The sequence below is a fragment of the Falco punctatus genome, assembly GCF_963210335.1.
Source record: "Falco punctatus genome assembly, chromosome: 6".
In the NCBI taxonomy this organism is placed as follows: domain Eukaryota; kingdom Metazoa; phylum Chordata; class Aves; order Falconiformes; family Falconidae; genus Falco; species Falco punctatus.
The window spans coordinates 32,809,016-32,822,160 of record NC_137585.1 but is presented as its reverse complement, the minus strand read 5'-3'; the positions used below and the strand labels follow the sequence as shown (position 1 = coordinate 32,822,160).

Here is a 13,145-nt window from a genome sequence, read left to right as displayed (position 1 = left end):
CTTCAGAGAAAAAGCAGGATGGATGGATGTGTGACCGTAAAGAATCTAAGTTGTTCCTGAGATCGTGAAGGTTTCTGGGATATGTATCACCTCTTATTCTCTTTGGTATATCCTGTTTCCTCAGCATTTTCTGTCATGGTTATTAAGTTTCTTTCATAGTTTTGGGTTGTTTCTCCAGCTAATCGATGATAAACTGAACAGGGAGGCTGCAGACAAGGTGCAGAATAGTCTGGTCCCTTCACAGATGGCTGAAGCAGAGCAGGAATTTGCTGTGCTATGCTTCTGTTGGGGTTTTGGTACCTGAACTGAAATCAAAACTCAGTCCTAGTACGGGGAGCTTTGTGTCTGGCTGGGCACAACCCTGAATGATAAGCAGTTTATAATAGCGATGATAGTGGTGACAATGGTGAAGCTCATGTGACAAGTGGGAACAATTGCAAATGTTGGCCCTTGTATGTGAAATACCAGCACTGCTGCTTTCTCCATTGATGTTACATACTGCTCTCTCTAGATACCATCCTCACCAACTGGTGCCTCCCCCAGACCTCACTGGTAGCTGGCACAGGGATAGTAGGTGATCTCCCCGTTCTCCTGTCATGCATGGTGGGGCTGTTGGGAAACCCTTGGTTCATAATAAATGTCAGTTATGATCGATGGTGGGTTCAGGCTTTCTTGGTCTAACACTCAGACCAGGTAGCACTGGCAACTCCTGTCATCTCTGTCCCTTAGCAATTCTCCTTCCCTTCAGCACAATGGGTAAACGTGACTTGCTTTGCTTTGGCTGTGGCGCAGAGGTCCAGGGGACAGTTTTGATTTATTTTGTCTCTGCTCAGGAGTGATGGCACTGATTTCCTGCCTGGTCACTCCACTGAGCCCTTTCCTCTACCAAGAAGACCCCCCAACCCTCTCCCCAGCCACACTGCGAAAGCAAAGCTTGTTCATAGCAGATCTGTAACCACCAAACCGATCCCCTCCTGGCTCTTGAACTCCTTCTGTGCTCTCTTAGTCCAAGGTTTGTGTACACAGGCTGGCTTGGCCCTGGGTAAATACAGCAATTTCCTATTTTCTTGCCACTCTCAGGTCAAGAAAGCAAGATGTGAAAGACCTAATAACCTATTTTTCTCACCTTCTTCACCAGTATCAGAAAGCACTTACCTGTTACACAATAAGCCACTGACACCCACTGTGTGTCTGTTTTTTGTTCCCCCTCCCTCACCCCAAGTTCTCTCAGCTCATTAAGATCTTCAGCTCGCTGGGTCCTGAGAAGTTCCCACTCGTGGAGCAAACATTCTTCCCAAGCCATAAGCAGATGGTGAGTACTTTTGCTTTCTTCTGATGCCAGCATGGATGGAGGAGAAGCCATGAATGTGAGTTGGGCACAAGAGATGGCAGTGGGAATGCTGGGAAGAGTCTCAATTTTATTTAAGGATAATTACTAGCTAAAAAGCAAAATGCAAATAGCATTGTTTGGGAACCTCTTTCCTTTCTTGCACAGCTCTCCCCCAGGTCACATATGGACCCTGAAAAAGTGAACAATGAGAACAGGCTCAAAATCAAAGCAAAAATCCAAAAATCTAGTCAACAAAAACTCATCCCTTAGAGCAAGAAATCACTTTATTCACATAAAGTGGATTTTTTCTCCTCCTGCAATTCTTTAAAATACATTGATGATTTGGGATGTGGGCCGTAAGAGATGTTTGTTTCACAACATCATTTAGCGTGATCTGTCATATGGTTGCCATCCATGAAACATTTATCAGCCTGACTAGGTACTCAAAGTAAACTGGAGTTCTTGTAAAAGAGTTTGTTTCAGCTTGTAAAGTTTCCTTTGTGCAGTGGCTCTGGGGTCTAGTCTTCCTGTCAACAACTAAACGCTCAGTGCCCTATGTGGCTGCTGGGCACTTACCAAAGGCTTAGGGCACCTTTCAAAGAAATCTGCATAGGTGCCTTTAGTCCTGGAGAACGTGGCAAAGTGAGCGGCTTTGTTTGAAACTGTTCACGTCTCTTGTTTTCCCTGGGTTAAAAGGATGAGTAGTCCTTCCTGAATTTTTGCTCCCAACTTATATCCATGAATCAGTGGCTTTTCTTACCTGGGTGAGGCTTTGATGAGACCCTGTGTGAACCATGACCTCCCCGTGTGATCCGCTGGCTGGCTGAGCTTATTTCCCACACTTCATTGTGAGCTCGAGCAGCATTGGTGGCCTGAAGGTTAAGGTTGTTGAGATGTCAAACTAGGGCTCAAAAACATTCAAACCCCTCTTTTCTCACACGCCTGTTGCAACACTGGGCCACAATGCATACATAATAGGGTGTAGGTACCTGATGGTGGATATAGGCACCTAGTGGGAGCTTCAGAATTCAAAAGGAAGTCTCATTTAGATCCTTGTGAAAAGATCCATGGGTGCTCACTAGATGCTGAATACCTTGAAATGCCAGTCCTTCGTTCTACCTATGCTGTGTGGACAACACCACTTCAATACTTCACAGGCACGTCATGAAGGTACGTACAGTCATGAATGCTATGAGGCATCCAAGTAATGCAGTGGTATGAGTTGTATTATTACTTAAGACATAAAGAAATAGATGGTCCTTAAACACTATGTGACAGTTTGTTGCAGACTTTTAAGACAAATTAGTTGATAAATCCTGTTGCATTTAATTCCTGCTAATTTATAGACAGTTTTGTAACATATGTAATGCTTCAGGACAGTTGTGACTTTGTCTCATCCTCACTTCAGGAATGGTATCTTTGGAAGATTTGATTAAATTTTTCATTGCAGATATGTTAGCTAAATCTTTTAGCATTATTTTCTTGTCTGGAAATCTGGTTCTTGATTCCTCTGTATGCAAATGCATATTACCAGCATAGTAGCTTGTTTTAGCAGAGCACTGATCTTAATTTCACATATATGTCATCCTTATAAATGAGCATCTACTTGGAGATGCTGTTGCTCACTTCCAAAATAATACAGGAAAGTTTTTAAACCATAGGGCATCTCATCTGAACTCAAACACTATCGTTGACATGCAAGCTTGAGTAATCTCATTTAAATCAGACACTTTCCAAACATTTATACAAGCAACAATCTGCTTCATCAAATTCAGGCCAGCCGTTTCCAGGTGGGGGGGTCTGCCTCACAGAATGACTTTTTGAGATCTTTGCTGGGTGCACCTTCACAGTTCCCTGGGCTGTGAGAGGCTGAGAGGGCAAGTGCTTACACCAAGCAAGCTCCGTTGCAGTCATCACTCCACCAAGTACGTATGAAAGCTGCTTGCCTGCTGTGCATCAGCTTCTCCATGTGTCAAATAGCAATATAATGATCCCCCTTTCCCACTCTTTTTCTTCCCTTTCCTGGAGGCATTTTCAAGCTGTACTGGTTAGCACTCATAAACTACGTGGTGGTCCTTTGATGGCTGACCCCTTGGAAGTGTTTATAAGTCGTGTTAAGGTTTTACCTTTTTGCAATGTGATATAATTTAAGCAATGAAGTTCTCACATAAGAGATCCTCATCATTCTATGTCCAAAACTCTCCAAAGCTTACTTCGTAAACCTTTGGATTAAAACATAGAACAGATTCAAAAATCCATTTAATTCTTTCATCCGTGTAGAGAATAGAGATTTTCCTAAGGTAAAAGTGAGATAAAGGGAATTTCTAACAGGAGGCCCATTTTTGTGAACATTTTAATGTAGCTGAAAATGCTTTTTCTGAAGCATCCTTCTTAGGACAACAGGGCACTTTAAACCAGCCCTAAAGAGAGGACACAAAGCTCTGACATTTCACGGCAGAAAAGATCCAAAAGATTAACCTCTCTTCCCTTTGCCATGGCCATGTAACTTTCAACCCTCCCTCCAGTGAACAGTTTACTGGAAATAAGAGCAATCTGGCAACTGTTCTTCTAAGGCCCTACTGGTGCGACATGACAGCCGTAATGACTGCCTTGCTCTGCAGTGACCCCCTATGGCCAATTAACAAGTGGGACACATTAACTTCAAAAGGGACCTTCGGCCTCTCCTGGGCTTATGACCCCAGCAATAGTTCTTAGAGAGATCAACCTCTTAAAAACTTAAAAAAAAAAAAGGGACTGCTGGAGGGATCTTTGCCAAAGCACGTGAATTGCCAGAGGTGGAATATCTGCTTTGGGCCCAATAAAACGGTATCAAGAAAGGGCAGGAAATGAATAAATCCACTTGCAAATCCATTTGTGTATATTTGAAGTGGACAGAAACTAATGTAAGTGAAGCAGAGACAGAATGTCTGTGATAGAAATAAAACCACTTTACTGTTTAGAATAAAAGGACACTATAAAAAGTGAACATTATGCAACATTACCTTAAAAGACAATATACATTCACTGAATATAAAATTTATAAATAACATGGAGGAAAACTGTAAACAGTGCTAGAAAATTTAGCAACAAATACATTCCTTCTGGATAAGATTTTTCACATGGGTCTGGTTCCCTCCCCAGGTTTCCATGACTATCAGGAACAGCAGAGTGGGTCTACAAAGGAAGGACAGTGTCAGAAAAGGAGAAGCCAGTACAGGCAAAGCAGCAGCAAATGTTTAGTGGATTTTTAAGATTTTTCTCAAGACTGGTAGCCCCAAAAGCCACTTATTCTAAAAAAGACAAAAAATTTTTGCAGTGCCCCAATTTTGTTCTGCCCTTCTAAGCTATAAAATACATTGTGAGATAAATTTTCAGATCCATCTGAAAGAATGAAAACTTCTTCCCACGGGGGACTTTACTTCAAACAGTCTTTACTGTAAAACCACAACAGTGTGTTTTCCATCACTGTGAAGTACCATTTCACTCTGACTAAATATGAATGGGATACGGTAATGTATTTAGGTTTTAGAATGGCCCTACCTAAAAGGCCATGTAACATTTTTGAAAAGGAAAATCAAATCCAATCTTTCCTAAACCTTCAATATATTTTTCGTATTTTTTGTAATTTCACAGGGAAAAACGCTCTCAAGCAAATAAGGAAGAACATCTGTAAATAAGAAAGTGAACAGCAACAGTTTGGAAATGAGCTGTGCACTTTTAAAAGTACTTTTAATAACGTTGGTATACCTAAAGCATAGGGGAGGTGAGGGGAAGTCTCATCCTGTACATGTCCAAAGGTCACGCTCACATCAGCTGTGCTATTGACAGTTCCTCTGGTCTTAGACTGTGGGGTGAAGTGAGGAGCATGTCAGAGGTGGTAGGAAGATTTATGTGCTGCTGCAAGGCACTGTATGCTCCACAGCCTAAGATTCTGGGAAGAACTTCACACCTGCCTCCTCACATCGCCATGCCTGGCATTCCCACACGTTGAACAGCCTGCGGTAATGAGGGAGGGAGTTTTGTCCATAGGCACACAGAAGGGGTTTAGCAAGACAGAAGAAAGGGGAGCAGACAGAAAATAAGAAGTCTTTGAGTCTGATTTAGAGCCTGTTCAATATATTTGATGGCTCCTTCCCACTTCAAGCGAGTCTTCAGTCAGGTTCTTTATGCAAGCACAAGCTGAAGCTTAGCCCAAGAAATACATGTCCCTGATAGCATACACAGAAACACAATTAAGAAGCCTCCCAAAAGAAATGTATTTTTACTGGATTCTTCCCCCTCCTTTTGGCTCCACATCTTTAAAAGCCTTAGTAAGTGTTTCTTTACACAGCAAGGGGAAAAGATTTGCTATCAAAACCCTACCCCTGCCAGTCTGTCTGCATCTCAGAAATATTTTACCGTCTGCAATATAGAAAGGGAATACACTTAATTTTCTGGTAATGCATCTGCCGTTTTGTTGTTTACAAAGCACATAGCTACATTATATCCTACTTAGGGACGTAAGTCCTCAAGAGTATTAGAATGCAAATATTTTCACAATAATTTGAGTGCAATACTGTGATGTCTCAGCTAGCTAATGAATCAGTGACAGGTAAAATATGCAGAGCTGCAATTTAATGGAAATTCAAATCAACACTTCATTGTACTGAGGGGCATTTTCATTTAGCCTTCCAAAGCCGTGAAAAGTGGCTGCAGCTCAAAGACATATCAGCTTTGCAAATTCGCCTTGAGCTTGAGGAGGGCCATCTCCAGCAGTGCCGACTTCACACGATGCAAACAGTGAGGGTGGTGAGGCCGGCTCCGCTCCGCCCTCAGTGACCCTCAGAGAGTTTGTCAGCTGTGTACAGCTAGAACAGAGATTGCTCCACTGCACCCAAAGCCCAACCCCGTACTCTGCCAAAAGGGGCAATATTTTGACCCACCACCTGATCCTGTGATGGGTGCTGTGAAGCACCCTACTCTCCCTCTCATCTCCGACCCATAATTTAGGAGTAGTCACAGGGAAGAGAACTTCTGAGAAGTGTTCCAAGCCTGAACCACAGGAAAATCCAACAGACTTTCAATGTGTTTTGTGCTGCGTTGCCACTCAGAGCAGCTGAAAAAAAAACAAAAAAACAAACAAAAAAAAAAACCAAACCAAAAAACACACAGCAGACCAAGGCACCTCTTACATCAACTTTTTAAAATGCCCTTTAAAGATCATGTTAAAAAATTAATCTACATGATTTTTGCTCCAACAATTCATCTAGTAAGTGGGGCATTTCAGGGGATGTATGTCTGGCAGAGCTCTGGTCACACACAAGGAACGTGAAGTATCAGGGCCCATCTCAGACACCCTTTCCTTTCCGTTTAGCAAAGAGGTCCCAAACAACTCTTTAGTAATTGAGGTCACTGACTATAACATGCTGTTATCGCCCCTAGCTGGAATCACTGCAATACTTTTTCCTGCTGATGGCAGCTCTGCTTTCTAAGTGGAATGAACTGAAGATACATGGAAACTTAAGATAAATAATCATAACAATACAAAAATGAAGTTAAGCATAATCTTCTCCCTGCCCAAGCCCTCCCCATCCAGAACTCAGTCACCCATTATTGTCAGCACCCCTTCTTCACCATCATTAAAACTTAAAATACTTTTATTTGATACGAAAAAATTATATTATAGTTTTCTTAATAAAAAACAAAATAGAATGAAAAAAACTTCTCCAGTCAACAGCAAAGCACAAGACAGTAAGGCTCCTCCTCCCACATCACTGCAGGACATGGTATGAGCATGTGCACAGAGCTACATTTAACAGTGCCTAGAAAGAAACACAGCACTTGACACAGAAGGAAACCTCTGGACAGCTGAAACTTTATGATTCCAGCCAGCACTTATTAGGAGACCACTTTTCCTTGCCTAGCCCACACACACACTTCCTTTCACTATATAAACAAATGCAGCTAGTGTAGCTGCAGGGGAGGAACCGTGTTGCAAGGAGATACAGAGGAAACAATGACTGTAGCCACTACTGCAGATACACTGGAGCTTCAATATCTTAAAAAACACCTCACTGACTTGGAATGTCAATATTTCTGTCTTTAAAATGCAATCAAACCATTCTTTTGTTTATAACACCAAAAAATTCCACATCCTGTCAAAAATAGCTTATGTCATTATGTGTATATACATCTTAGTTCAGCAAAACACTATTTTGGCAATAGATTTTTTTTTTTTAATATATACTAAGAGCTCTAGCAAGTCTCCCCTTTCCCTCTTCCATGTGATTGATATAGTCAGGTCTTTGATCATAGTTGGTATTTTTCTATCTGTTTTGTTTAAGGTGTTCACAAGCTGCTTTTGCTGTTGAAGCTAAGCTGCAAAAATTTCAGGGGCCCATGCTGCTCAAAACAGGATGGCACAGCACTTCATCTGCTCTGCTGTAGGTGGATTTACCTCCTTAAAACATAGGAGATGGGGCTTTTGTTTTTTAACCAACAACAAAAATACAAAATACTCTCTCTTGCTCTGGGGAAAGCCAGAACTTCAAATGTGCTGTTGCATTCACGCTGACTGAATTAGCTAGGACAATCAGTCAACAATGCTTTTACCAGATGATGTGGTCAGACACACCAGGTGGATTCTCCCACTGCTGGAGTCAATCACATTGCCAATCTCTCCCATAGAGGAGGATTTCTTTTGGATGTCATTTTTTCCAGAGTTTAGGCTGGGTTTCTTTTCAGTTTGTTTCATTTGCCAATCTGATTAATAAAACCTGTTTTCCTTCAAATAGATTTGTCTACATATTTTCAGCACATAGTGCATGAGGAGGGGTGATGGGAAGCCAGCATGTAGAAGAATACAGTGCCTAAATGGCATAGTTTTTAGATTTTTGTTTTCCTAAAAAAATAGAGATTATATTGCTACAGCTAATGATACATGTAAGAGAGCAAGAGCTCCATCTTTCTTCTTTTTTTCCCCCCCCCTCCCATTTTTCCCTCTGGTGTGCAAAAGTAAGCTCCCAAATGTCATCTGATCAAAATGAGTGGTATCAAAAAATGGAAAAGGTGATTACAAATTCAGTAAGGTAGCACAGACTTTTTTTCTTTTCTTTCCTTTTTTCCTTTTTTTTTTTTGTTTGGGTTTGTTTTTTTTTTTGAAGTGTTCGGAAGTGCTAACATTTGCATGAAAACAGGCACTAATTTCATTGTCATCATCATGATCTGGTAAGAGTTAGTGTCCAAAGGAAGATCAGCCACAAGTAAGGGAGAGGGGAGATAAGGAAGGGATAGCGTGCTCAGGGATCTGTGGCATTGATTATCGTTTTATCTGGAGGTGCCCATCCTCTATACCAGCTGCAGTAACCTTCCACCCTCTGGATGCAGGCATAGTGCTTTGCTTGGTATCCTGAGTGGCCGAAGTTGGAGAGCATGTCTGTCCAAATACACTCATTCTTGGAGGTGGCAAAGCAGGGCAAATAGTAGCAGGGCCTAATCTGCAATTGTAAAGAGCAATCAGGTGAGGCTTCTTGGAAAGACAACATCATACAAAATGTCTTTTTACCAGAGACAAGGGATTCAAAATTCCACTCCCTCAAACATTGCTTACTAACCCAAAATTCAGCCTCAGTTCATTAAGCATGTGCTTCACATACATAGGTAATTCCTGAGTCAAAAAGGCTTTTCAGGTGCAGAAGAGTTGAGCTTATGTCTATGTTTTTGCAGGCCTGGGGCCATGTGCAAAAATCTTAGTGCCATTGCCAGCCTGTGAGCTTTTAGGCACTCAAAATGTTTACACAGGAACACAGCTGGACATATCTTGCCAAGCCTCTGGTACCTGATTTCATTCACCTGCAAATGATTCTGCAAGCCTTCCCCAACAGCAATTAGTTCCAACAGGTCATTAAAAAGGCAGAGGCTCTGCATTTTTGTTTGATTATCTCTTCTCTGGTCTCAACGCTAAAGCTGAGCTCTACTTTTTCCCTGTAACATTTGCTGTCCTCCATTTCTCTTCCTGGCTATTCACCATCATCACTGGTATTACCAGCCAGGGGAAACAGAATTCTAGGGTTTGAATGTCTTAATGCCACCTAGTTAGAGACACACATACCTTGCACCCACAGCCCAGATGATAACGATGATTCAGTCCTTTACGCTGGGACAGAGTCAGCCGATCCCATTTCTCATACCAGTTGCACAGGCCAGTGTAAACCTTCCCTTCATACACACGGCCTTGAAAACAAAGACATGGTCACAAGTTAGCACTTCTCAGCTCTAGCACTTCCCTCGTTTCCTGAGATTGCTAATGCTCTCAATATGTTTGGCTTCAGTCACTGCTCAGCAACTGCCTTCTTTTTATTAACTGGTTCAGGAAACTCTGGCCAGCAAGATTACAGCACAGTTAGGAGTGGTATGCCAGCTGTAAGCACGAGCAACAAAATGCAGGTGAGTAATGCTGCCAAGCTCCTCTCAACAACAAAGTGAACTGACACCATCACTAGAAAGAAGACTTGGCAACTGGCACATCTCTGTCTCCTTGCATGCCCACATCCCAGCGGCCTGCATTGCTCCAGCTCATTCCAACAGGGATCTTCCATTTCTGGCACAGCTGAGTAGCAACCCTGTGACCGACAGGTACGAACCGACAGCTGTGGACTGTCATACAGCGTATTTGTCACAGCATGGCTGGGTATAAGAGACTTTAGCAAAGAGAGGGAAATCTAGCAAGTGAAATGACTCTTAGCATTAAAAAAAAGAGTACTGAACACCAAAATATCGTTGGCCATCTTAACACTTGGGAAGCTATGTACAGAGCTGTCTACACAGTCCCCCATGTCCTTAGCACATGTATCTATAGTACGGAAGAGGTTTTGATTATGAAGAAGTACGCTGTCCTTTACCTGTAATCAGATATTGGTACTTGTTGACCTCCAGCTTGACTCCACAAAGACTCTCAGAGGCTTCTGTGTAGATGTACTGAACGTGCGGCATTATCTGGAAGCCCCTGTACATCTAGAGAAAGAAAAAAAAAGAAATGCTTTAACTCATCTTAAGATGACTTTTCACTTTAGATTCTTTACAATCTACGTTCCTAGACTGCAGTGGCAAGCAATGTGTTTACAAGGGTGAAAGACTAATGACACTAACTGGACTCTGATGGAAGTGTCCCCACCAGATCTGCTAATAAAGCAGAATACCCACCTGCTACCGAGCCATTGCAATTCAGCACAGGGACCACTTTTCCCCACTCACATTAGTTCCAGCAGCACTGAGTGAGCAAAGCGCCAACGCTGCAAACTCTGCCAATATCTTGAACAATTTTTTCCCTTATATAGCTCATAATTAGGGAGAAATTAAATTAGTTCAAGTTCGGAATCTCTCTCCTTCATATGATTTACACAATTTCTTCCAAACTAAGGGATTTTTTCTTTTAAACAATGACCCTATTTTCCAGTGTTGCTGCTGTAAGGGTTTCAAACCTTTGGCGCTTGATCTAAGTCATCAAGCCAGACACCTCCTTCTCAAAACACCTAGCATACACAACTCCTGCTGACCTCAGCAAGGATGTGATGTTTCTCTAACTGAATGAATGCAGAAAAATTCTACCCCATCTCCTAAAATTAGCTCAGTACTGATGGGCGCCATAAAGAAAATATCATGTGAACATAATTCCTCTACACTCCTTTTCCTCTTTCATAATCTTCCTTACAGCTCAGTTTAATTGAAATAGGAATCCACAGATACACTGGCAGTTGGATTCGGTCAGAAATTAGCACGTGTCCCTACCTGACCTGACCTTACCACTGCAATTTAGGGAATCTCATGCCCACCTGTTGCACAAACTTCATCATGCTACTAACAACCAGCACACGTGTGCATTGGACCCAATAAAACATATCCTGCTTTTTGAAACATGGAGGATTATTTTCCTGAAAATTTCATCCTTAAAATTTGGTTATCTTTTCAAAGTATTCAGTGTCTCTTTTTTCCCCACTGACTGCATGAATGGCCAATGTTTAAAAGAAAACAAGAGTCAGAGAGAATCACAGTTTCATCACACTTTCCGGCCTATCCTTTTCTCTGACAACTTTAATGACAGAAACCACATTCACATTCAGTTTACCTGTAAATATTAAAGTGAGTTAAAAGAGGGGAAAAAAAAATTCCAAACAATCCCAGAGCTATAGATCCTTGATGGTGTACCACCTAAGGCTTAGGTCCTAAGCTGTCGTATCTATTTCTTGAAGTCCCCTATTATCCCAGGGTATTTCACTATTCCCCCACATGCTTTAAAAACAACAAACCTTCTTTCTGAAAGGATGTCTGTTGATTTAACAGATTTTATGCTAGGCCCAGATACTGCACATAAAAATATAAAAAATGGCTACTCATTCTGCTATGCTGAGAAGTCAATTTATCTCCTGGGCATCCATGGAATGTCTGCCAGGGTTTTTTTCTCCTTAGTTATATTACTGTTATAAGGTTCTGCTGATTGGGGTATCACAACCCAGTAACAGTACTGCTGCGTACAGTAAAGGGTTTGCGTTTTCCAGCCTTCCTTCTACACCCAGCAAATATGCATGGAAAGCATTTTTTTAAATTAATCACACTGTATCAATGAAAGCTCACAGATCATGTTTGGAATACAATATTGTGTCCCTAAGTGAGTAAAGACTTTAATGAATATGGAAGAGTTGAACCTTGCCTAATCTCTATCCCTGCAATTTTCTTGGTGTGGGATGATCTACTCAGATTTTCCAATTATGTTGAAGATTGCTGGAGATCTAGATGCTGGTCCAAACATCCTGTCCGTACTTGGATGAGTTATTTAGTCCTCAGTACATTTTTGCTCCTCATCTGTAGAAGAGCTCTGCCTTGCTTCCCAAGGGGACTGTCAGGAAAGGCTCATAGAATAAAGATCATGTGTTCAGACTCCATTCTGCCAGGTGTCACACCAAGGAGCTATGATAACAGTATCTAAGCAGATAAGACTAGCTAAGATAAGAGCTGGGGCTGCCCAGTCACTCCAGGCAGTGCATTATCTACACTGCAGAGAGCTGTATGCTATGCATGTGCAGTACAAGTGATCTGTTTGTTATTCAGTGCTAAGCTCCAAGTAGTGTTGGCCTAATTAAGTATCTGTGCTATAAAGTCTACACGTGCACCGGCATGCTTTGAGCTCATCCCCCCCTTGCAGAAAGGGCTACAAGCTAGACTAACCATTCCTCTGAGAAGCTGCTCATGCCCTTCCCACAGGGCCCTTACAGTTGTCACTCCTCGCATCTTCTGCATCATCAAGCTCACCATGACTGCCCATGAAGTAACTAGTGATGCTGAACTGGGGTTTGGTTTTCAACTCCTGACCTAATTTCCTGTTCATATTACCATCAGGGACATCACTGTCAGGGCTGCTGAAGGAAGCACGCTCAGCCTCTCAAAAAGCACTTCAGCTCACCTGTCAGTGACCCTCATCAATGTTAGCAAACGTCACACTAATTGACCCAACGCTGGGGGCAGACAGGGCCTGCCTCATCTTCTGAAGGCTAAAGAAAATTCACCATGACTTTGGTTCTCGGGAAGAAAAAGAGAATTTGGCATTCTAAATGTAGAAAATGCTCTTTCAAAACAAATAGATCAATACCCTAAGCATTATTTTTGGATACACAAAATATCCTGGAAGTGCTATTAGAGCAGTCAGAAGAAAACTAACCATAAAGCTATCCTCTCGCCTAACTGCTTCCCTTGGAGTCCTCCTGTCGCCACAAATGTGTATTTTCAGAAGCATAATGACAGGGAACAACGTATTAGCAAGCATCACATGGTGGTGTCTGCTAGT

The 13,145-nt window shown here is 42.0% G+C and overlaps 2 protein-coding genes across 3 annotated transcripts in view; one reads left to right on the top strand and one right to left on the bottom strand.

Annotated features, from left to right (window-relative positions):
- SYN3 (synapsin III) overlaps positions 1-13,145 on the top strand; it is a 216,224-nt gene that overhangs the window by 75,784 nt on the left and 127,295 nt on the right. For both annotated transcript variants that reach the window (XM_080393313.1, XM_080393312.1), the window contains exon 6: positions 1,223-1,312. In XM_080393313.1, the coding sequence (XP_080249439.1) occupies positions 1,223-1,312 (90 nt within the window). The remainder of the gene's footprint in view (positions 1-1,222; positions 1,313-13,145) is intronic.
- The window catches only part of TIMP3 (TIMP metallopeptidase inhibitor 3), a 39,942-nt gene continuing 31,053 nt past the window's right edge, over positions 4,257-13,145 (bottom strand). Inside the window, exons 3-5 of the mRNA XM_080393321.1 lie at positions 10,210-10,321; positions 9,420-9,541; positions 4,257-8,805 (exon numbers count right to left, since the gene is read on the bottom strand). Of these exons, the coding sequence (XP_080249447.1) occupies positions 8,608-8,805; positions 9,420-9,541; positions 10,210-10,321 (432 nt within the window). The 3' untranslated portion in view covers positions 4,257-8,607. The remainder of the gene's footprint in view (positions 8,806-9,419; positions 9,542-10,209; positions 10,322-13,145) is intronic.